General features: G+C 41.2%; 1 protein-coding gene across 1 annotated transcript; it reads left to right on the top strand.

The window, feature by feature from the left end:
* The first annotated feature begins 17,105 nt into the window (after window positions 1-17,105).
* Window positions 17,106-22,916, top strand: NANP (N-acetylneuraminic acid phosphatase). Its single transcript, XM_063108271.1, has 2 exons — window positions 17,106-17,226; window positions 21,686-22,916. Exons 1-2 carry the CDS (start codon window positions 17,137-17,139, stop codon window positions 22,316-22,318), a joined length of 723 nt encoding a protein of 240 aa, XP_062964341.1. The 5' UTR covers window positions 17,106-17,136; the 3' UTR covers window positions 22,319-22,916.
* Window positions 22,917-24,376: the final 1,460 nt, after the last annotated feature.

Here is a 24,376-nt window from a genome sequence, read left to right as displayed (position 1 = left end):
AAAGTATGACTTATATTCATTTATTAGAAAATAAGAAAGATTGGGGCTGGCCCCGTGGCTCACTCGGGAGAGTGTGGAGCTGGTAGCGCCAAGGCCGCGGGTTCGGATCCTACATAGGGATGGCCAGTGCGCTCACTGGTTGAGCGTGGTGCTGACAACACTGTGCCAAGGGTTGCGATCCCCTTACTGGTCAAAAAAAAAAAAAGGAAATAAGAAAGATTGAAAATAAATGAATTAAAATTTCAACTCAAAAAGTTTAAAATTTGTTTTAATTCCAAAAAATTAGACTAGTGGAATTAACACTAAAGTAGAATTAAATGGAAAAAAACAAAAACAATGCAGTTGATCAATTAAACAGATATTTCAAGAGACAAAACTTTATGTAACTAAGAAATGGAACTAAAAGGTAGACACAAGTACAGATATATAAAGAATTTCTTAAATTATAAAACAATATATATACAACTTTATATTAGTAAACTCAAAGAACTAGACAAAATGGATGATTTTTAAGAGAACTACAAATTGTGAAAATTGATTGAAGAATAGTGCAATAGTCATAGAAGAAATTCAAAAGTTATTTAAATATCTTCCCTCTAAAGAGGCACCTGATCCAGTTTTACAGGGGACTTCCACCAAAACTTCATTTGTGCAGTTTCAGGACACAGTAAAAGATCAGAAACTTATCCACTCATTTTACAGAGATAATATAACCACGAAAAGTGAAACTGGAGAGGACAGCTCAGGAAAATAAAAGCAATATGCCAATCTTCCTCATAAATATAGATTCAAATCTAGTAAGTAAAATACCACACAAAACAGCACCTGGAGGGCCATAGAAAGGACAGGGGATTGGCCGGCAAGGCCACATCCTGTCTAAGAATCATTCCATAGTTTTACATTTTTGTTTTTTAAGATGAACAAACCATTTTATAGTATTGTCTTTTAAAATTAAATTGATTGAGTTTTTATTTTTTAAGAATTAGCAAATTTAGTTCAGCAGTATTTATGAAATATTGTAATACGTAAGATATATTAGAAATGAAAGTATGTGTTAAACTTCAGAAAAATCTATCAATTTAAATCACTGTTTTACTAGAGTCAAAGAAAAACAACATAATTTCCATAGAGAACAAAAACGCTGTAGGTTAAATGCTGGACATTGCCCTGTTCCCCCTCCCTATGCACACCAGAGTACCCCTCACTCCTGGGAGACTACCCCTGACCAAGGTAGTTATGCAGGGAAGGGCATGTCCCCTTTGAGACAAACAGAAGCCTGGAGGGTGCAGGGACCCTAAGTAAATGAACAAGCATTCTGGTGCCTGGAGAGTAGCGAGTAGATTGACTCATCTGCTCAGCTATCTGTCCCACGTGCTCCGAGTTACATGAGCTGGGTGAGGGACTGCACGTGAGCCTGAAAATGATTTACACCCCTACTCTGATCTGCTCACCATATACCTGTGGTATATACTCCGTGGCAGTGTGGCTTTTCTCACCGACGGCCACCTCAGTATCTCATGTAAGTTTAACAAACCAGTGTCTCTACCTAATGGACCTCTGGGTAAGTTCTTTGGAATAGGCAAACCTACATGAATGCCCTCACAGACTTGGGGCTCCCACAATACAAACACTTTTTTTTCTTTTTTATTGAATCATAATTGATTATATATATTTTTGGGGTTTAACATTGACATATGTTGATTAAACCAATATTACTAACATATATATTGCTAGAAGGCGTACTTATTCTTTATGCTCCTTGTTCAATCTCACCCTATCCCCCTCTCCCTCCCACTCCCCGCTCTGATAACCCTAGATTTCTTCTCACCTTCTGAAAGAGTAACGGTTACTCTGTTAATTCATTGCCTAGATGATCTGTCCAATGCTGAGAGGTGTGATCAGGTCCCCCAATATTATTATAGAGCAGATGCTTCTTCTGTCACTCTGGAATGGGCTTTCTGGAGAGAGACATCCTCTTCTTTTCTTTGGTCTTTGCTGGTGACTCTCCTTGTGTCAATGCACTCCAATGGCTGGCAGGCCATCTGTGTGGTGGTTGTGGTGTCTAGCCACTTTCGCAGCAGCCATGATTATTGTGGTGGCTGTGGTGGGCCACCCACATGGAGGTGATGTTTTTGACATGCTCCTTGGTGCTGGCAGTGTGCCTGGTTGTGAGAGAGGGGTCTGGTCCCTGGCTCCATGCCTCTGGGCCTGCCAGGTGACCCTAAGGCACTGGTGGTGTGCCTGGGCCAGAACTAGTTTTTTGTCCTTTGCTTACTTCTAAAATGGTGGAACTTCCTGTGGGGACCAGCACTTGAGCTGTGTGGTTCAGCTAAATTGCTGCTCTGCTGCTGATTCCCCGGGAAACGCTTTTTGTGCAGCTCAGGGTTTAAAGTTGACCTTGTAGGTACTTCCAGCTCTCCAGAGACCCCGGTGGATCTGGGTTGAGTCTTTTCATCAAAATGTGCCTCATGCAATTCTATATTCCTGACCAATCTCCTCTGAGTGGGCCTCTGCTGATTAGGGGGCAGATCAGCTGTCCTTGCTGTGCCCCAATGTTCCCCTGGTGGGCCTGTCTCTCTCACTGCCCGTGTTCCAAACACTTCCCATGGGACAGGCCATGCTCCAGTCCCTTGCAATGACTCACCAGCCTCTGAGTAGCTCCTTTTTGTCAGTTCTGGCTCCTCACTCCTCTGTTGGTCCGGGGGAGCCCTGTTAGTGGTCTTGCTGGCCTGGGGGCCACCATGGCTCTCTTCTCCCCTGCTGCGTCCATGCAACTTCATCTGAAGGGCACAGCTGTGGCTTTTGCTGGCTCCTTCTCTGTGCACTCAGCAGCTCCAGCCTTAAAGTGTCCACAGCACTAAATGGTTGGAGAGTTTTCTTCTTTCTCTCATCGTGGCTTCTCCCACCTTCATACACTCTGTAGGTCTCTCCTCCTCTTCCCCTGAGCTCTAGTGGCCCCAGCTTGACTGTTGTTGCCTTTTTATAGTTGTAAATTGGTTAATTTGTGGGAGGGAGTGATGCTGGGGACTGTCTATTCCACCACCTTGACTGGAAGCCCCACAATACAAACACCTTTGAAAATACTCAACATGCATACTTTCATGATTGGAAAAAAAGCTTCTAAACAGCAATGAGATACCACTACACATTTATTAGAATGGCCAAAATCTGGAATGCTGACATCAAATGCTGTGGAGCAGCAGGCTTTCTCGTTCATGCTGGTGGAGACACAAACTGGCTCAGCTGCTCCCAACGACAGTGTGCGTTTTCTTGCAAAACTGAACACACTCTTACCATGTGATCCAGCAATCGCATTGCTTGGTATTTACCTAACAGAGGTGAAAACTTATATCCACCCAAAAACCTGAGCAGGAATATTTATAGCATCTTTATTCATAGTTGCCAAGACTTGGAAACAACCAAGATGTCCTTCAGTAGGTGAATGGTAAACAAACTGTGGTACATCCAGACAATGGAATGTCATTCAGTGCTGAAAAGAAATGAGCTATCTCATAACACCAAAGTCAAGGATTTGGATTTCCATACTGGCCAGCCACCAAAAAAAAAAAGACATGAGCTGTCAAGCCATGAAAAGACATGGAGGAACCTCAAATGCAGGTTATGTGAAAGAAGCCACTGAAAGGGCTACGTACTGTATGATTCCAATTATATTTTATTCTGAAAAAGGCAAAACTGGAGACAGTAAAGGATAAATGACTGTTAGGGATCAGGGGGAGGGAGGGATGAAAAGTGGAGCACAGGGAATTTTCAGGGCAGTGAAACTACTCTTCTGTGTGATACTACAATGGTGGGTACATATCATTACTCATTGAATGTACACCACCAAGAATGAGCCCTCATGTAAACTGTGGGCTCTGTGTGACAATGACGCGTCAGTAGGTTCATCGATTGTATCAAATATACACTTTTGGGGGGTTGTTAACAGTGGGGAAGGCTGTGCAGGTGCAGTGGGGAGTGTATGGGAACTCTCTGTACTTTCCACTCAGTTTTGCCGTGAACCTAAAATTGCTATAAAAATAAAGTCTACTTTTTTTCAACGGAAAAAACAAAACAAAACAAACCTTCCAGCAAATTAGGTTCGGTTGTGGTACAAAGGGCATCAGAACACTACAGTAATCATCACACTTGATGAAATAAAAAGAAACAATATTACTATTACTGCTCTAGTCAACCTTTTTATTGGAGATTTTAGCCAATTCCGTGACACACAAGAAAAATGGTATTAATATTGGGAGAAAAGGGGCAAAACTGAGATTATTTGCAGACTAGATGATCATCCGTCTGGAGGACTCTCATGACTCTCAAGAGAGCCAACTGACAAACCAGCAAGAGAGTTTGGCAGTGCATCAGGTATAAGAGAGCATAGAAAAATCAGTAGCTTAATTACTTACTGGCACGAACCACTTAGAAAGGAAAATTAACAATGAACTCATTCTTTTTTTTTTTTTTTTTTTTTGGTTTTGGGGTTTTGGTTTGTTTGTTTCGTTTTAGCAGCTGGCCGGTATGGGGATTGGAACTCTTCGGTGTTATGAGCACCATGCTTTAAACAACCGAGCTGTGAACTCATTCTTAAAAGCAGCAAATTCCATAAAAAATCAAGCAAGACATCTAATATAAACGTCTAAGAACTATATAAAGAAAGCACACAAAGTTTACTAAATGGCCTTCGGTAAGAGTGAGATATGTTGATTCTCCCATAAACTAATCTACGAATTCAGTGAAATACTGATAAGAATCTCCGTAAGACTGTTAGTGGTGTATGGCAAAATGATTTCTTTCCCCTGGAAGGGAAATTTCCAGAGATAGCCAAGAAAAGTTGAAAAAAAGAAAAACAAGGGGTAACTTCCCATGTCATGTATCCAAATACCTTACAAAGCTATGGCAGGTAAATCAGTGGTGAATTGCTATAGAAATATCCAAAGAGTAGAGAAACAAACCCAGAAACAGATCATTTGCCTATGGACAAATTATCATGAAGCTGGCTTTTGAAATTCAGTGGCAAAACAATGAAATATTCAATAAGTGATTGGGGGAGAGAGCAATTGGTTATCTACATGAAAAACTCCTATACAGCATAATCCTACAGTATACTTACAAAAGATCGCAAGTGGCTTTAAAAGGCAAACGTAAAAATGAATTATTTCACAATCTAAGTAGGAGATACTTCCTTATTAACACACAAAATCTACAAACCAAAAAAAGCACAATTTAGAGAATGACTGCACTAACAATTTAAACATTATTTGTCAATTTAAAAGTTGTTTTGTAGTGTTATTTTTAACATAATATAAAAGTGGTAGACTGGAAAAAAATAGTTACAGCACCCAAAAAGGAGGAGTAACACAGAAAACATGTAAAGAGTTCCTATAAATCAATAATAGAAAGATTAAATAAATAATAAAATATCAAATAAATAAAGTGGGCAAAGTATATGAAAAGGTAATTCACAGATAAAAGAAATATAAACGACCAACAGATAAGTGTAAAGGTGCTCAGCTTTAGATATGATATTCAGGGAGTTTCAATTAAAATGAAAACAAAACTATTTATTCTCTATCACACTGGAGAAAACTAAACAGTAACACCCAGCATTGGCCAAGGTGTGGGGAGATGAGCATTCTCTCGTGTTATTGGTGGGTAGAAGGGCTGATACAGCTTTTTCAAAGGGCAGCTTAGCAGTATCTATGGGAACTTAAATTCACATGTGGTTCGAATGAGCGGTTGCATGCCTAGGACCGTATTCTTCAGAAACACATGCACTCATGCACAAAGACAAGCACGGAAGATGTCGCTGTAGCATGCTTTGTGTTCGTGCTGATGAGGAGGGCAGAGGTGGGTGGTGTTTCCAGGCCCAGACCTGCCTCCCCCCAGTGCCCCTGCAGTGTGGTGTGTCTGCTGCTGGGTCAGAACAGGTAGCAGAGTGTGGTGTGCTCCGGGCAGGTTAGTTCCCACCCAGCCCAGGGTTATCATGCCTGACTTGCGACAATAATGGTAATAATACTTACTGCATCAGACTATTGTGAGGATTAAATGCAACAGCCAGATCATATGCAAACATTCCCCAATCTTCTTCTCAGAGGTCCATCAGAAAACTGGGGATACCATCTGTCTGGTCACACAGGATGTTCCTTGGAGGTTAGGTCATGACAGCACAGTCTAGCCCAGCCTGTGTCCTCCTAAGAAAGGCTGGAGAAAATCACGTGAATGCTTCTGATCCTTCCACACTGCTGTTGTCGTGGCAACTGGGACACCATCAGGACTCCAGTAGGAGGCTTCAAGTCTGTACAGAAAACATCAGAGCTCCTCCAGTGCCTCATCCCAGCTTGCAAGTCTTTCTCAGGTCCCGCTGTCTCCCGCCCTCCTCGGTGCTCAGCCTGGTGTGTCCCCTCTCCACATTCTGGAGGTCATCTCTTCTGAGAACCTTCCTCAGCCCTTTGGGGCCCTGCGGTCCTCTGCGGCTCACCCTGCTCAGCTCACAACCACATGGCACTGTGTCTGTGGGGCAGCCCACCACTCAGCAACCACTGACATTTCCTCTTGTGTTCCAGCACTGACATACATAGCATGTGCATTTCAATTTCACGTGTCCACAGCCACATTTTGGGGGCAGACACAGATGCAAACAAGCACAGAATTGTGACAGCTCCATGGTGGCTTGTGGGGGCTTGGGAGCTTTGGGAGGCCAGTCTTCTAGCTCTATTTGCGATGCAAACATGAGGTTCCTATCCAGAGGGTACTTTTTAGCATGGCTGAGAAGGGGTGATAGAGATTATGGAGGAAGGGCAAAGCTCCCCCTCTGGGATAGCCGCTGCTCTGATGCAGGACTCAGGTAGTGGCCTTGAATACAGGGAAGGTGGCCCTACCTTTGCCCCTCACCCTGGTCATCCTGTGGGGTCCCTCTGAAGACCAGGCTCCGGCAGGTACTCAGAGCGCAGAGGGGACCTGGGGGCCTGGTACTTTGCTTTCCCTGCCAATATGTTCAAAAGGCTGGAAAATCATGTTGCTAGGTAACTAGAATTACCACTGAGCTCTCAAAGGAATTGTGCCCATTTGTAGCTCCTATTACAGTGGAATGTCATTTCCTTAAAAGTTTGTGTGCACATTTAATTAATTCATAGGACTTAAGCCATAAGAGTCTCATGGTGGGGAGGTGGGATGCAGCTCTGTAAATAACTCCTCATTCCAGCTGCTGTGGTCAAAGGAACCACGCGTGGGGCTGGGGGCTGGGGACACAGCCAAGACAGTTTCCCCATCTGTTCTTAGGGCCTGGGCTAGAACGTGCCAAGCCTCCTTGGTGGGGAGCCTCCCGCTCCCTCCCCCATCCACACCCCTTCCTAGGCCTCAGAATCTGAGTGTCATGGTCAGGTGTGCCACTAACTAGCCCCTTCATCCCAGCTCCAAGTTCATACCCAAGGGCTAGGCAGGCCACGTCCAAGCATGACAAGGCCACATGGGGCCCTAGAAAGTGCTCCATCTTCTGAGCCATAAATACAGAAGAAAAATCAAAACCCACTAGTAAAACTAAAATGCCAACAATGAAGAAGAAAAAAAAAAAGGTTATCTACAACCCAAGGAACCAACAAATACAGAAAACAAACAGTAAATCAGAAAGAAAGGAACAAAAGACACTTAAGACATCCAAAGAAAAATCAATAAAATGCTAAGATTAAATCAACTTTTTTCAATAACAACTCTTAATGTAAAAGGATTAAATTCCCCAATCAAAAGACACAGACTGGCTGACTGGATGAAAAAGGAGGACCCAACTATATGCTGCCTTCAAGAGACCCACCTCACGTATAGACTCACATAGACTAAGAGTGAAAGGATGGAAAAAGATTTACCATGCAAACAAATGAAAAATGAGCTGGAGTAGCTATTCTTATATCTGACAAAATAGACTTTAAACTAAAAAGCATAAAAGGAGAAAATGAGGGACACTATGTAATGATAAAAGGATTGATCCATCAAGAAGACATAAGAATCATAAATATATACACACCCAATGTCAGACCAGCCAGATTTATAAAGCAAACTCTATTAGACCTAAAGAAGAAAATAGACACTAATACCATAATAGCAGGGGACCTGAACACCCCACTATCAATATTGGACAGATCATCTAGGCAAAGAATCAGCAGAGAAACCCAAGATCTAAACAAAACTCTAGACTAATTGGACTTGGAAGACATCTACAGAACATTCCATCCAACAACCTCAGAATATTCATTCTTCTCACCAGCACATGGATCATTCTCCAGGATAGATCACATGTGAGGCCACAAATCAAGTCTCAGCAAATTAAAAAAAATTGGAATTATTCCATGTATTTTTTCAGACCACAATAGATTAAAATTAGGAATCATTAACAAACAAAATTCTGGAACTATACAAACACATGGAAATTAAATAGCATTCTACTTAATGACATATGGGTCCAAGAAGAAATAAAACAGGAAATCAAAAAATTTATTGAAACGAATGAAAACAATGATACATCATACCAAAACATCTGGGATACTGCAAAAGCAGTACTGCAGGGGAAATTTATCACATTAAATGCTTACTTCAGAAGAATGGAAAGATGGCAAGTGAACAACCTAACACTTTACCTTAAAGATCTAGAAAGACCAGAACAATCCAAACCCAAAGTTTGCAGATGGAAAGAAATCATTAAGATCACAGCAGAACTTAATGAAATTGGAATCCCCCAAAAAGTACAAAAGATAAACCAATCAAAAAGTCAGTTTTTTGAAAAAATAAATAAAATTGCATGGTTAACTTAAAAAAGAAGAGAGAAGACCCAGATTAAAAAAAGTTAGAAATGAAAACAGTGCTATTACAACTGATACATCTGAAATACAAGGAATCATTTGAGACTACTATGAACAACTATATGCCAACAAATTTCAAAATCTGGAAGAAATGGATAAATTTCTGGACACCCTCGAACTACCAAAACTGAGCCAAGAAGACGTAGAAAATCTAAACAGACCATTAACAATAAAAGAAATTGAAGCTGTTATCAGAAGGCTCCCTACAAAGAAAAGCTCAGGACCAGATGGATTCACAGCAGAATTCTATAAAACATTCAAAAAGGAATTGACACCGATTCTCTACAAACTATTGCAAAAGATTGAAACAGAGGCAATTCTCCCAAACTCATTCTATGAAGCAAATATCACCCTGATACCAAAACCAGGTAAAAATTCAACTAAAAAAGAAAACTACAGGTCAATATCCTTGATGAATATAGATGCAAAAATCCTCAACAAAATACTAGCTAACAGAATACAGCAACACATATGCAAAATTATACACCACAATCAAGTGGGATTCATCCCAGGGATGCAAGGTTGGTTCAACATATGCAAATCAATAAATGTGATACACCATATCAATAAAATCAAACACAAGGACCATATGATCATCTCTATAGATGCTGAAAAAGCATTTGATAAAATTCAACACTCATTCATGATAAAGACTCTCAACAAGTTAGGTAAAGATGGAAAGTATCTCAACATAATTAAAGCCATATATAATAAACCCACTGCCAGTACTACCTTGAATGGGGAAAAGCTGAAAGCTTTTCTTTTAAGAACAGGAACTAGACAAGTCTGCCCACTCTCATCACTCCTATTCAACATAGTGTTGGAAGTACTAGCCAGAGCAATCAGAGAAGAGAAGGAAATAAAGGGCATCCAGATTGGAAAAGATGAAGTCAAACTGTCCCTGTTTGCAGATGACATGATCCTATATATCGAACAGCCTAAAGCCTCTACCAAAAAACTCTTGGAGGTGATAAATGATTTCAGCACAGTAGCAGGATACAAAATCAACATACAAAAATCAGTAGCATTTCTATTCTCCAATAGTGAACATGCTGAAAGAGAAATCAAGAAAGCTTGCCCATTTACAGTAGCCACCAAAAAAAAATAAAATACTTAGGAATTGAGTTATCCAAGGAGGTGAAAAATCTCTATAATGAGAACTACAAACCACTGCTGAGAGAAATTAGAGCAGACACAAGAAGATGTAAAGATATCCCATGCTCTTGGATTGGAAGAATCAACATTGTGAAAATGTTCATACTACCCAAAGTGATATACAAATTCAATGCAATCCCCATCAAAATTCCAATGTCATTTTTCTCAGAAATGGATAAAGCTATCCAGACATTTATAGGGAATAACAAAAGACCACGCATAGCCAAAGCAACACTGAGCAAAAAAAAAAAAAAAATACCTGGAGGCATAACATTACCTGACTTTAAACTATACTACAAAGCTATAAGAACGAAAACAGTATGGTACTGGCATAAAAACAGACACACTGACAGATGGAATAGAACAGAGAATCCAGAAATCAACCCACACACTTACAGCCATCTGATCTTTGACAAAGGCACCAAGCCTATACACTGGGGAAGATACTGCCTCTTTAGCAAATGGTGCTGGGAGAACTGGATATCAATAGGCAGGAGAATGAAACTAGACCCATACCTTTCACCATATACTAAAGTCAACTCAAAATGGATTAAAGAATTAAATATATACCCTGGAACAATAAAACTTCTTAAAGAAAACATAGGAGAAACACTTCAGGAGGTAGGACTGGACACAGACTTCATGAACATGACCCCCAAAGCACAGGCAACCAAAGGAAAAATAAACAAATGGGATTATATCAAATTAAAGAGCTTCTGCACAGCAAAAGAAACAGTTAACAGAGTTAAAAGACAACCAACAGAGTGGGAGAAAATATTTGCAAAATATACATCTGACAAAGGATTAATATCCAGAATATACAAGGAACTCAAACAATTTTACAAGAAAAAATAAGCAACCCAATTAAAAAATGGGCAAAAGAGCTAAGTAGGCATTTCTCTAAGAAAGATATACAAATGGCCAACAGACATATGAAAAAATGCTCTACATCACTCAGCATTTGGGAAATGCAAATCAAAACTACACTGAGATATCATCTCACCCCAGTTAGTATGGCTAAAATCCAAAAGACTCTGAACGATAAATGCTGGTGAGGTTGCGGAGAAAAAGGAATCCTCATACATTGTTGGTGGGACTGCAAAATGGTGCAGCCTCTATGGAAAATGGTATGGAGGTCCCTCAAACGATTGCAGATAGATCTGCCATATGACCCAGCTATCCCACTGCTGGGAATATACCCAGAGGAATGGAAATCATCAAGTCGAAGGTATACCTGTTCCCCAATGTTCATCGCAGCACTCTTCAGAATAGCCAAGAGTTGGAACCAGCCCAAATGTCTATCATTGGATGAGTGGATACAGAAAATGTGGTATATCTACACAATGGAATACTACTCAGCTATAAAAAAGAATGAAATACTGCCATTTGGAACAACACGGATGGACCTTCAGAGAATTATATTAAGTGAAACAAGTCAGGCACAGAAAGAGAAATACCACATGTTCTCACTTATTGGTGGGAACTAAAAATAAATAAATAAATTCACACACACACAAAAACTGGGGGTGAGAAGAAGACATAACAATTACAATTCTTTGAAGTTGACAGGAGAAGCAAACAGAAAGGACATTGTTGGGTGGGAGGGGAGAGAGGGAGGAGGGAGGGAGGTTTCAGTAATGGGCCACAATAATCAACCACATTGTATATTGACAAAACAAAATTTAAAAATAAGTAAATAAATAAACAAATAAATAAATAACAACAACAAAAATAAAATAAAAAATGAATTGATTATAAAAAAAAAAGGAATAATACTTTGAAATTATTGGTATTAGCAAGGACTATTCAGAAAAATTACCCAAACTTGGAAGTGAGCAATGGGATTATGACATGTCCTTTCAATCCTAAGCAGTACCAGATTCTCTAGGGTTGTATTCACTTGATTTGCTACAATATTTGTTTAGGATATTTCATAAATCCTTGAAGATAGGTATTAAGTGATAGAAAACAGAGTGATGTAAATGACTTTTGTCCAGTAGCTATGTAAATGAATTTTGTTCTGTAGAGATACAGTATTTCTGTCTGATAGAAAAGATGATCCCAAAGGTTATATCTTTCCTCTGTGTAATATTAACCAGCTTTGTATTTAAATTAGCAATCATATTCAAGTATTCTTTCTTTCAGTCACTGTGAATAGTTTGCTCTCTCCATTTTCATTAATCAGTCACCATCTTGCTGTTTCCCTTAATAATACGTAGTCACTTAAAAACAAACAAAAACCTGAACACAGAATGAAGAAATACCAAAGTTGCATTTATGAATCGTAAGCCAAATAAACCTCTGTTCTTTACAAATTACCCAGTCTCAGGTATTTCTGTTATAGCAACACAAAACGGACTAAAACACCCATAGAAGCAGAGAGTAGAATCGTGGTTACCAGAGGCTGAAGGGGACTGGGGGTTGGGAGATGTTGGTCAGAGGATACGGAATTTCAGTTAGATAGGAGGAATAACCTCAAGGTCTACCGTACAACTTCTTGACTACAGTTAGTAACAATGTATTGTAGTCTTGAAAATCACTAAGAAAGTAGATTTTAGTGTTCTCACCACAAAAATTAATATGTGAGGCAAGGCATATGTTAATTAGCTCGACTTAGCTATTCCACAATGCATACATATCCAAAATACAATGTTGTGGGTGGGGAAGAAGACACAACAATCATAATTCCTTGAACTTGTAAGACAAATGAACAGACATGATGTTGATGGCAGAGGAGGGGGGAAGGGGGGAAGAGGAATTGGTAAAGGGAGATGAAAATCAACTACATTGTATATCGATAAATTAAAATTTTTTTTAAAAGGAATAAACAAATAAATAAAATGGCATATTTGCTTGTCCCTACTTCAAAAAAACAAAAAAATTCTGTAATAAAAGTAAATCCACTTAAAAACAACAAAAAGAAACCCCACAATGTTGTACAGAAAGAATTCATGTAATTTTGTCAATTAAATGTTTAATTAATTTTAAAAAGAAATAAGTAAACAAAGTATAAAATCGCATGTTTCTTGTTTGTCATTTGTAACCCAAATGATGTGGCTCTTTCTGGAGGGACATTTGTGCATGCTAGAGAATATAGTCATCAGATAACTATCTTTAAAAAATAAAATAAACCTAAAGAATCAATCTAAACAAAATGAATAGCAAGTTCAATAGGACAACTCACTGTGTATTGTTCATCTGCATTGCTGAAATTCGGATTTAAACATGTATATGAAAACACAGAAAGCTAGCATTATTTGTTTTCTGCTTTTAAGAGAATGGCATGCCCCAGTCTATAAGGGAGGAGCTTTTGAGTTAGACATTTTCCCTATAGGAATCCTTTCGGTTTGGTGTGTGGGCAAGGAGTGCATGGATAAGTGATTTTTATCTCTAACCATCAGCACAGCTATTCTTACACTGAATTTGTGCTTGTGCATGCACACAGCCCTCTTTCTTTTCACTGAGCAGTGTTTATCAGTAATTCAAAATGATTTTCTCCTGGGGAGTAAAAGCTTTTTTATTAAAAAAAAAAAAAAACCAAAAACCAAAAGATATGTGTGCCGCCCCGCCATGATAGCTATAGGATTATTGGGCCACAAGGGTCAAGTCTGAAAGTCTTCATGATAGATCCTATATCCTGTTTTGACATTGTAGCCTTCATGCTCAGCACAAAGTGACAGGAGGCCTTGAGAAATTGGACAGCAAAGTCTTGGGAGGAGTGAGATGGGGGTTGCATCACAGAGTAGGCACAGGGGACTCAGGTACTGCAGTTTGAAAAAAAAAAAAGAGTAAGGATTTGTTTTTAAAATATTGATTTTCTAGTTTCTGCCAGAGAAAGACCGTTCTTTACATGCAGATTTCATATCATCTTCATCTTTTCCATAGCTTCTTGATCTTCCTTGTAGGCGTCACCCAGTTTCTTCCTGTTTCCCTTCCTGTCCTCTCTACACCTTCTCCCACCCCCTTCCTACTCCCATCTACCTCCGGGGAAGCCAGTCCTGTATGCTGTTTGTGACATGCCTTCACTCTCATTTCATCTTCAAAGGGTCTTAGAGGGTACCTGGAACTGCCCCATCTCCTTTGCTCCATAACCAGTTCAGGTGGAGCAGGAGGGCTAGTCTGACTACTCCATCCCTGGTGGCTCATTTGAACAGGGGCCTTCCCCTCACTGTTAGGCCCAGAACCTTGTCCAAGGGACAAGCAGAATCCAGGCACTGCTCTGTGGTTGGCCATTGGAATGTCCAAACTGGTGCTACCCATGGCACAGCCACTGCTGTATATTTTTTGTTGTTTTTAAGAAACTTGATGAAGAGGGTGTCATTCTGGGCTTGGGGTGGTTGCCAGTTCACCAGAAGGGGAGCCACACACCCCTGCAAGAGGACAGAGCCACACTTCTGTCCTCTTTAGTCAGCCCTGCCCTCCTCCCAGCCAAGGCATGGCCTGGCTTCTGTCATCCCATTTAGTTTTGCTCATTTACTCTCCCTTTTTGGGCTTAATTTATTCAAATAGTTGCTATATAATTTATTTTCATAAACTATAAAAAATTACTAAGTGGTTAAAATAGACTTGCAGGCCAATCTTAAATGGGGTGGGAGGGTCTGAGGGTGGGATGGGAAAAGGGAGAGATGTTTTGATATAAACAAATGTATTTTGGGTGTGTTTTGGTATTTTTCTCGGGTTAGAGGGTGTGGGTGTTGGGATGTCCCTGTAGATTAGTTCCAGAATGGGACTAATATACTGTACATACTGTATATACTGTAATATACTGTAATAATAGGCACGTCTGTATATACTTTAATAATAGGCATGTTTGACTCTCATAAAGGTACATTAGGAGCTGCTGTAGGTCCTTCTGGGAAACCCCATATACAATTCCTGGTCTTTTGTGTCAGTGCAGGAGACATTTGACTCTTCTGTTTATTTCTCCTTTTTATGATTGTTAGGCAATTATGTTTTAGCTGATGTCTAAGATGATGGCGGGCGGACGGGAGGAACACCCAAAATGGCTGCAGAGAGTTTCAGGTCCCTAGAACAGCAGGTTTTCTGAGAATCACACAAAAAAACCTTCCCCCTTCTTCCTCACCACCACATCCCCTTCCCACGTGCGAATTTTTCCACCTATACAAAAATCCCAACTCAGCTTAAACCCCGCTCGCTTCCCTCCCCTTCCTTCTTAGCCAATAGCAACAGTCCAGCTCAGCCTCACTGGATATAAAAGGCCCACCCGACTCTCCTGGTTGCTGCCTGCTTGTTCATTTTGCCTGACTGACACACTTTGGTTGAGTCCCTGTCTCCTGGTGTGTTTTATTTTCACGCTCAGGCTAGGGCTTTTCCTTTCAATGATTGCTGTACCAACCCATGTCTTTCTGGGGAGAAGTGAAAAGAGATTTGAAATAAAAATGTTGAGCAATTAAAAAAGAAAACCAACATTGTATAAGTGGTTCAGAAACATTACTATGAAACCTACGAAGAAAACAATGATACACCAATTTCAATTGAGAATAAAGTATAATTTACTAAAATGAATCAGCTTACAGTGCATAGTTCGTCTATTTTGCTGAAATTCTTCTTTTAATCATATATGAAAAGTCACTGAAAACCAGCATTGGATAATCGGTTCAGAAACGTCTGTGTATCTAAAAGACCATGATATATTTTTCAACTCAGAATAAAGTGTAATTTACTAATTGAATCAGCTTTCCATGTACTTTTCACCTATATTGCTGAAATTCTGCCTTTAAACATATATATGAAAACCCACTTGTTCTGCCAAAAGTGTTTATTACTTTCATTTCAGGTTCGGAGGATTCGATTAACAAAAGACACCACTCTAACACAGTTAAGCAATGAATAATAATTTTATTACAAAATTATTTTTTAAAAGACTATAAAACAGGCATTAATATAGGAAAGAGAAGACAAAAATTTGTGTCAGTGCTAGAGACATTTGAATCTTCTATTTGTATCTCCTTTTTATGATGGCTGTACCAACCCATGTCTTTCTGGGGAGAAGTGAAAAGAGATTTGAAATAAAAATGTTTAGAAATTAAAAAAGAAAACCAGCACTGAATAAGCGATTCAGAAACATCAATATATAACCCACATGAAAAACAATGATATATCATTCTCAACGCAGAAAATTAATTCACTGAAATGAATCGGCTCACAATGCATCGTTCACTTTACACTGCTGAAATTGTGCTTTTAAACGAGTATTTGAAAACCAGCATTAAATCAGTGGTTCAGAAACATCACTATAAAATCTATGTAAGAGACAATGGCCTATTTTATATCTGAAAACCACCCGATTAAAAGGTATCCAGAGACCTGAGAGTGAAAGGTTCCAGGAAAAGCAATCACGGTGGAGGAAACAGCAGCACACACCACAGAGCCCCTCGGTCTTCAGGCACGGCTGTCAAACAAGGGCTCTCAGATATCCCGGTTACACCTTTCAAAAATGTACCGGGGCGGGCTGCAGTTCGAACAAGGCTACCGCGCTGAGATATTAAGAAGGCCCAGGGTGGCAGTTTGAACCTGGAAAGCACAGCACGCGTTATGGGCTGGTAGGTGCGATTTGAAAACACAAGCCATCACAGGTCTGCACCCCTCTGGCGCTCCCCACTACTATCAGTGACCTGTCGGGTGAACGCAGACTCAGGATCTGGACCCCGGACTCTCGCCCCGCCTCGGGAACGACCGCCGCTGCTCCCGCGAGCTAATGCCCACCGCAAGAGCAAGCTTCGCAGCGCCGAAAGCCACCCCCGGCCAGTGATGGCACGCTGCTCGCGCGGACAAGGTGAGAAAAGAGAAGCAGAAAGAGAATACGAAAGAAGAAACCCGTGCTTCCGACCAACCTCCACCGCAAGCGGACCAGACCAGCAGCCACCCGGCGACGCAGACGCACACCTCCCGCGCTCTTCAGAGACCAGGGGTCTGCAGTATCGCGGGATCTCGCTGTTCTCAGACGCGCGGGTACTGAGACATCTCGCGGGATTCCAGCGAGGCTCCCGCGGGTCTGCGTTGTGGCTCGCCGGCTGCGCGGGAAGGTCAGGTGACCTCGAGACTCCGCCTCGCGCATGCGCGGGCGCTGGAGGAGCGGTGGCGCGGTTCGCGGAAGGCCGGCGCTATGGGGCCGAGCCGCGTGCGGGCCGTTTTTTTCGACTTGGATAACACGCTCATCGACACGGCCGAGGCGAGCAGGAGAGGCATGCTGGAGGTAACGTCCCCTCTCCGCCGCCTTCCTCCGGGCGCGGTCGGCACGGCCCAGCCGCGTGCCGTGCTCTTTCGCGTGCCGGGGCCCCACTCCCTCCCATCGTCCCCGGAGGCGCTGGCTGCTGCCGTCCGCTGGGAGCTCGGAAGCTGTCCCGGCTCGGGACGGAGCGGGAAGGGGCGATGGCAGAGGGGCCCCGGACGTGGGTGACGGCCCACGGCTCCCGGCGGTCGACCCGGGCCGGTCGTCTCCCCACGGCCCGGTCTTCGGTGCGTCTTTGGGGAGACTAGGGTGAGGCAGTCCCATCTTTGGCCCAAGAAGTCAGGCAACTCTCAGTGGCGAGCCTCGCCTTCAGCCGTGCCGCGCGGTTATCTGCGGATTCGCCTGGCCCTGCTGGCCGTCCGGCGGCGTCCCCACACCACGACCACAGCCCGACCTCTCCCGTGCTCCCCAAGCCCTAAGCCACCCCTGCCTTCAGCTTCGAGGAGGAAGCGAAGGGTTATCAGATGAGGAAAAGCCCGCTTTCAAAAGCTAATCTGTCCCGCCCTGAGTGTCCCGTTCTCTTCATGCCTCGTCAGTTAGTTTTTGTCTCCCTGGATCTTCAGCCTTCTCGTCTTTTTGCTTTCTTGGTGCATTTCCCGCCTGCCGCATATTCACGTCTGTGCGATACTTCTTAAAAAGTGAAAAGGAACGCCTCCCGTGGACTCTTCTGCCTTTAGTAGATGTTGCCTGACTCTCAACAGCCACGTTTTAAGGAGAAATCTGCACTCATTATTTCCGTGTCTCTACTTCATGACTATTTCTCTATCCATTGCAGTGTCACTTCTGTCTTCCACATTAGAATGAAACAGACTTGAGAGGTCTTTAGGCACCTCTCGCATTGCCAGAATCAGTGGACATCTGAAGTGTTTTAATTACTTGACTGAGGCATTCCATACTCTTGGCTGTCCCTTCCGTCTTCATACCCTTCACTCGACCTTGGGATAGCACCCTGTGCTATCTTAGCTCCAGGATCTCTAGCTGCCCCAAATTCTCGTTGGAAAATTTGAATGATATTAATCCTCAATAACGCTGTGAGGGAGGTTTAATATAAGGCATGGTAAGTAAGTAGCATCCAGTGTCCACTCTGAATTGTACCGCCATCCACCAGCACATCCCCCTGCTCTTGTCTTAGTTCCAGCTGGCCGCCTCTCTCCTCTAGACTGTTGCTGTCGTCGTTTCTCCAGGCTTACCAGGTCAAATTCATCATCCACGTTCCTGCCACAGTTACATTTCCAGAACAAATTAGATTGTCTTTCCCTCTGATCTTTACACCCTCACTTACACTAGTACTGTATTTTATTCGGGTATCTCTTAATGTACCCATCAAAGGATATTACAGTTAATTTTTGCATCTCAGAAGCCTGCAACTAAATAGTGAATTTCTTGAGAGGGAAAAAGTTCTCTTAATTCTTTGTTTGACACATGGTAAATGTTGAATGAATGCTGGGTGTATGGATAAACATTCTGATCTCCAAACTTGTTTTTGTTACTGCCTCCTTTACAAGTAGCCTATGAAATGAGCAGAATTGAACTGTGTATTTTGACTATACAAGGGATATTTTATCACATAAGAATGCACCACCGCTCATGTATGGTGACCTTTTTAAAAGTAGCATGCTGGCTTTCATAAATCATTGTGAAATGATTTCCTAAATCTTCGGCGAGGGGAGAAGGGATCTCAAACTGTATGTATCAGCTTTAATTTTTTTTTTAATCATCTGGGAAAGTTAATTCAAGGGATATAATAGGAAGAATTTTTGAAACCTCGAAGCAGTATGCCGTGCCTCTACAAATATCTCCCCTTTAAAGTGATCATCCCACTGTTTCGGAGCCCCAAGAATGTGGTTAATGTATTGCCAACTGCACTAACAGGAAATTGGATCTTTATTGGGAGCTCTGTTTACTAGCTTTAAGGCACCTCCTACTGGAGTTCTGGAGGCCTGTGTCCTTTTACTGTGCAGTACTAGTGCTGCTGAAACTGTCAGGCATAGTGTAAGGGTAATTTGATTGTTGTTGCTCGAAAAATGGTGACATAACCATGGAGGTTGAAAGAGCTTGATTTGTACATTGAAATTTAACTTTTATAAAGCAAAAATTGTCAGTGTTTTGCCATCACCTAAAAGTTTTACGGCTGGCATCTTTTTCTCAGGCCAGTAAGACTTTTCTTAACTATTACATTTTTGATTAGCACAAATAGTAGCCTGAGCTATTTTTCCTTTGTTGTAAGTGATTCTTGTGCTCTGAGGGGAGAAGAATGTGTGTGTCGTCACTCCCTCCATCTCAGTAGCTGGATTGAGTTTCTGGTTTGAGGAGCGTACCACTTATTCCCTGTATAGTTTAGGGCAACACATTTTCACTTGTTGGACTGCTTTGCTTCAACAGCAGAAATATTTTAGTCTCAGCTATGTGCACGTCCATCATCCGACATTGCCTTGCGTGGTCGACTTTCCTCAGATGCATACTCTTAACAGGAATTTCAAGTGCAGGCAGTTCATTTGGGAGGTGATTCCAGGAAGCACTGTCAGGGTGGGGGGAAGTAAGACAGGGAGGGGGAGGAATCTAATACAGAGTGTGTTGATGAGCAGGTTACTGTGCGAGCAAGTCGGGATCTCTGGGAGGCAGTACACAGAACATTCTTCAGTTGTCCCTCCCAAGGGACAGAAAGCTGTGATATTCATCCACCAATTCTACCTCTCACTGGTTGAGGGCAGCTCTCCGGGCAACACTTACAGTTCAACCCCAGCCTGTGTGCACAGATGCCCCTGTGGCCAGATAAAGCCAGCAAGCTGAGAGGCCCAAGCAAAGGTTGAGTATCCCATATCGTAAATGCTTGGGAGCAGAAGTGTTTGGGATTTCAGATTTTTTTTTTTTTGGTAATATTTGGGTGATAGTACTGGTTGAGTATCCCTAATCTGAAATCCTCTGATGAGCATTTCTTTTGTGCATGACGTTTGAGTGTCATGTCAGCCCTCAAAAAGTTTTAGATTTGGGGTTTTGGAATTTTGAATTAGGGATGCTCAACCTGTACTTGTAGTATGAAGCCACTGGTGTATGTGGGAATAGTGGGGGGCAAGTCTTTGGGCAGCATCTGCTACAGCATTGGGTTCAAGGCCCTTTACAAACTGGTTCCAACCAGCCTCTCCAGCCTCATCTCCTAGCATCTTCCTTCACATCCTTCCACTTTGCTGCAGCTCAGCTCCTTGCCTTTTCCAAACTCCTTGCCTTTGTTGATGCCGTTCCTTCTGTCTAGAGTGATTTTATCCTTCTCCCATCCCCACCTTATCTGTTTGGTAACTGTTTTTAATGTTTAAATGTGACTTCCTCTGCCAACCCTTATCCAACTACCCTGCAGAATGACTTCCATTTCCACAGTTCTTGTTCCCACAACTACCTTGGCAGTCAACTGGCACTTGTGGTGGTTGCGTACATGCTTGTTTTCCCCACCAGTAATGCCCTGAGGACAAGAGATCCAGTACCCAGCAGCTAATGCACAGTGTAAAGGCAGGCATGTGGGCTTTGGAAGTGTGCAGATGGGGATTCAAATCCCAGCTTGGTCAAATTATTAATAGTTCTGAACGTCTGTTGCTTCATCTTGAAAAGGCAACTGCCTTGTAGAGTTGTAGTAAAGGTTAGAAATAATGGGTAGGCATTTGGTATAATGCTTGCCACATTAGGGTCCTTAGTAAATGTTAGAAGACAGGCCGAATGGAGAACCTAGTATAATAAAAGCCCAGATAAAAAGCTGGGAACACAGGAGAGGGAGTGCTTAATTCTGATGAAGGATTCAGAACCAGTGTAAAAGAGTGACTCAGAAGTGCTGGGAATTTTTTATCTGAAAAACTAGGTTTGGAAGAAGCACTGGGTCATTAAACTGCTGAAACCACATACATATTTGATTCCATTAGAGCTAAGTAGATGTGTTTTTAAAAGTACAGAATCGGGTTCCATTTTATGTGGTCAGTTTGGGTCTTCAAAATGTGAAATGGATGTAGATGAGAAAAGGTTAGATGAACTAGCATTATTTATTCGAGGAAGAACCTAAATAATGGTTGTCAGAAATTCAAAATGTTTTACTAAATATAAGCATAAGTTTGATTTTCATATTTTCACAACTGGAATGAAAGGTGGGGTGGTGTACTTGAAACTGCCAAATGAAGGATTGTTAGCTATGTAAGAAGAATCTTCTTAGAATGGAAATCAGTAAAAAATATGTATACGAATGAGTTGTCTAGAGAGGTTGAGAGAGCTTCACTCTGGTGTCTGTAAAATAAAGCCAACTCCCACCAGAAATGGAGTGGTACTAAAGCTGCATTGAGGCAGGGTAGTGGAGTTAGAATCTCAGCCACTTGTAGGATCCCAGCTTCTCAGGGCATGACTGTTAAAGACAGGAGGTGTGTTAATGAATTTATTTTCCTTTATTTAGGTGATAAAGCTCTTACAATCAAAATACCATTATAAAGAAGAGGCTGAAAGCATCTGTGATAAAGTTCAGGTTAAACTCAGCAAGGAATGTTTTCATCCTTACAACATGTGCATTACTGATCTAAGGACTTCCCATTGGGAAGAAGCAATCCAGGAAACAAAAGGTGGTACAGCCAATAGGAAGTTGGCTGAAGAATGCTATTTCCTGTGGAAATCCACACGTTTACAGCATATGACACTAGCGGAAGATGTCAAAACCATGCTCACTGAACTGCGAAAGGAGGTCCGCCTACTTTTATTAACAAATGGTGACAGACAGACCCAGAGGGAGAAGATCGAGGCCTGTGCCTGTCAGTCCTATTTTGACGCTGTTGTTGTAGGAGGAGAGCAGAAAGAGGAGAAGCCAGCGCCTTCCATATTCCATTACTGCTGTGACTTACTGGGAGTGCAGCCTGGGGACTGTGTAATGGTTGGTGACACATTAGAAACTGACATACAAGGAGGCCTCAATGCAGGGCTGAAAGCAACAGTCTGGATAAATAAAAATAGAATAGTACCACTGAAGTCGTCCCCCGTCCCACATTATATAGTTTCTTCTGTGTTAGAGTTACCTGCTCTCTTACAAAGTCTATAACTTCAAAGTCATTATGTCAGCTTAAAGCACATAAAAGAGCATGATTACAAATTTTAGAGTCAATTTACAGGGCTTGAACTAAGAAAAGTTAAGGCATTCCATATACTGTGGTCTATTTCTGAAAATGATTTTACTTATCATTTAATGGTCGCTATTGTGAAGGTCCTCCCAGTCCTATTGCTTTTTAAGTTTTGACAACCAACCATTGACTGGTACTTATACCTGAAAATCCAGATTGCATTAATACAAGTTACTTTTTGTAATATAATCCAGAAAATTTGAGGAAATACATTATTTGTTAGTCTGTAAAAATTTTACTGGAGACTTAAAAATTATTAATCTTTTGGTGTATTGGCTCCATGATACCAAGTAAGATAGCTTACACATGGACGCACAAATATTGATTTTATGTTCTGATTTAAAAATAGATTTTTTTAAAAAATAGATATTTTAAAACATATAATAGAGATTTATCAGAGCAATTGGATCTGGTTAATATTAAATGAGTACTAAGTCATGCAAATCAAGGTATTTCATAGTGAAATTATTTTGCATATTTTTTAAAACTCATAAACCATTTTTTTGTTGACTTTGGATGTATCTTCTCTATTATGAATCTAATTTTTCTGCATGACCTTTTTTTTGGATGACAGTGCTTTTCTGTAGTGTGTACCTGACAAAAAGCTGTTAAAATCAACATGTGGTGCTCCTATTCTGTGACATTTTCATACCTTTCCAGAGTGAGCTCGTAGCTTCCTTGTAGTCTTTACATCATAAGGAGATATTTTTACTATCTTTTCCCAGGCACACATTGGGTTGAGGGAACTAGACTGTCTTGCTGGGGATAAGTGCAAACCACATGGCACCAAAAGTCATTTTCCTTCTGTGGATCCACAAAGAGAAGAATTGCCTCAGTGTGGCCCAACCATGCAGCCCGTTCTCTACTGACGGAGAAGTTTCACCCATATAATGAAACTAGTGGAAACTAGGTTTTGCTATTAAGCCAGTTCCAGGGTGCCAGTTTAATACTTGAGTAATTCTTCTTAGAGTCACCATCTGCCTTAAATCCCCTGTTTTTCACAATTTTGGAAATACATCATTGTTTCATAGGTTTCATAAAGTACTTCAGGGTTTACTTTGAGCTTAATAATGCCTCCTTAGCAAGGCATCATCTTTGAACCTGAAAATTTTCCATTAACCATTAGGCTAGATAGTCTGATGATTCCACTAACCAGACACGGAGTAAAGTGGTTAATAAAGGAAATATGATTTGGGTTGTGCTTTGGTAGGGTTTTTTTTTTAACTATTGTATGGGAAACTACTGATGTAAAATATTGGAACGTATGTTAGGAGATGTATGCTAGACTCCAAGGTTGATACTCAGAATCAAATTCTAGGTTGTACCTGTCTGTGAACCTCTTTAGCCTGTTTTCTATCTACTACGAAGAACAGGATTCTTTGCTTTATGCAAATGCCCTTTGTGTTTGCTTTTCACACTTCATTTTTTTAAATGTGAGTGTGCCCTTGACTATCCCAGGGTGCTGCTGCTATGAAGCAGAGCACTTGTGAACAGGGCATGTTTGTAGTTCCAGTTATAGTGCCCATTATAGCCTTCATTTTATTTTAGCTATTTAAATATTAAGGTGGAGGATTTTGGCAAAAATAATTTCTGGCAATAATTTTTGGCAGGATTTTCTAATAGGTTGTTGTGTGATGCTATCCCACAGGATGGATGTAGGCAGCGACACATTCTCTATACTAACTGGTGAAGGCTCATCTATCCTAAATCGTGGCAAATCTCAACAAGATAGCTGTTGGATGTGAAATGAGCAGTTATTCAGCAAAAATGCTGTAGGGGGTAAAAATGAAATAATTGAATTTCCTAGTCTTCACAGTTCATATCTATACAGTGCAGTAATGCAATATTACATTCCTTTTGCACCCTTCCTTAGGGAAGAACTTTGTGGTTTTCTGCCTTCTGAGTGCAGTGTTACAGAAGATATTAAAAAAAATACTGGAATAGACCTATGATAATGTTTTTTGTTTTATAATAATATT

Source organism: Cynocephalus volans, chromosome 9 (assembly GCF_027409185.1).
Source record: "Cynocephalus volans isolate mCynVol1 chromosome 9, mCynVol1.pri, whole genome shotgun sequence".
NCBI lineage: Eukaryota > Metazoa > Chordata > Mammalia > Dermoptera > Cynocephalidae > Cynocephalus > Cynocephalus volans.
This window is presented reverse-complemented; position numbering and strand designations above follow the sequence as displayed.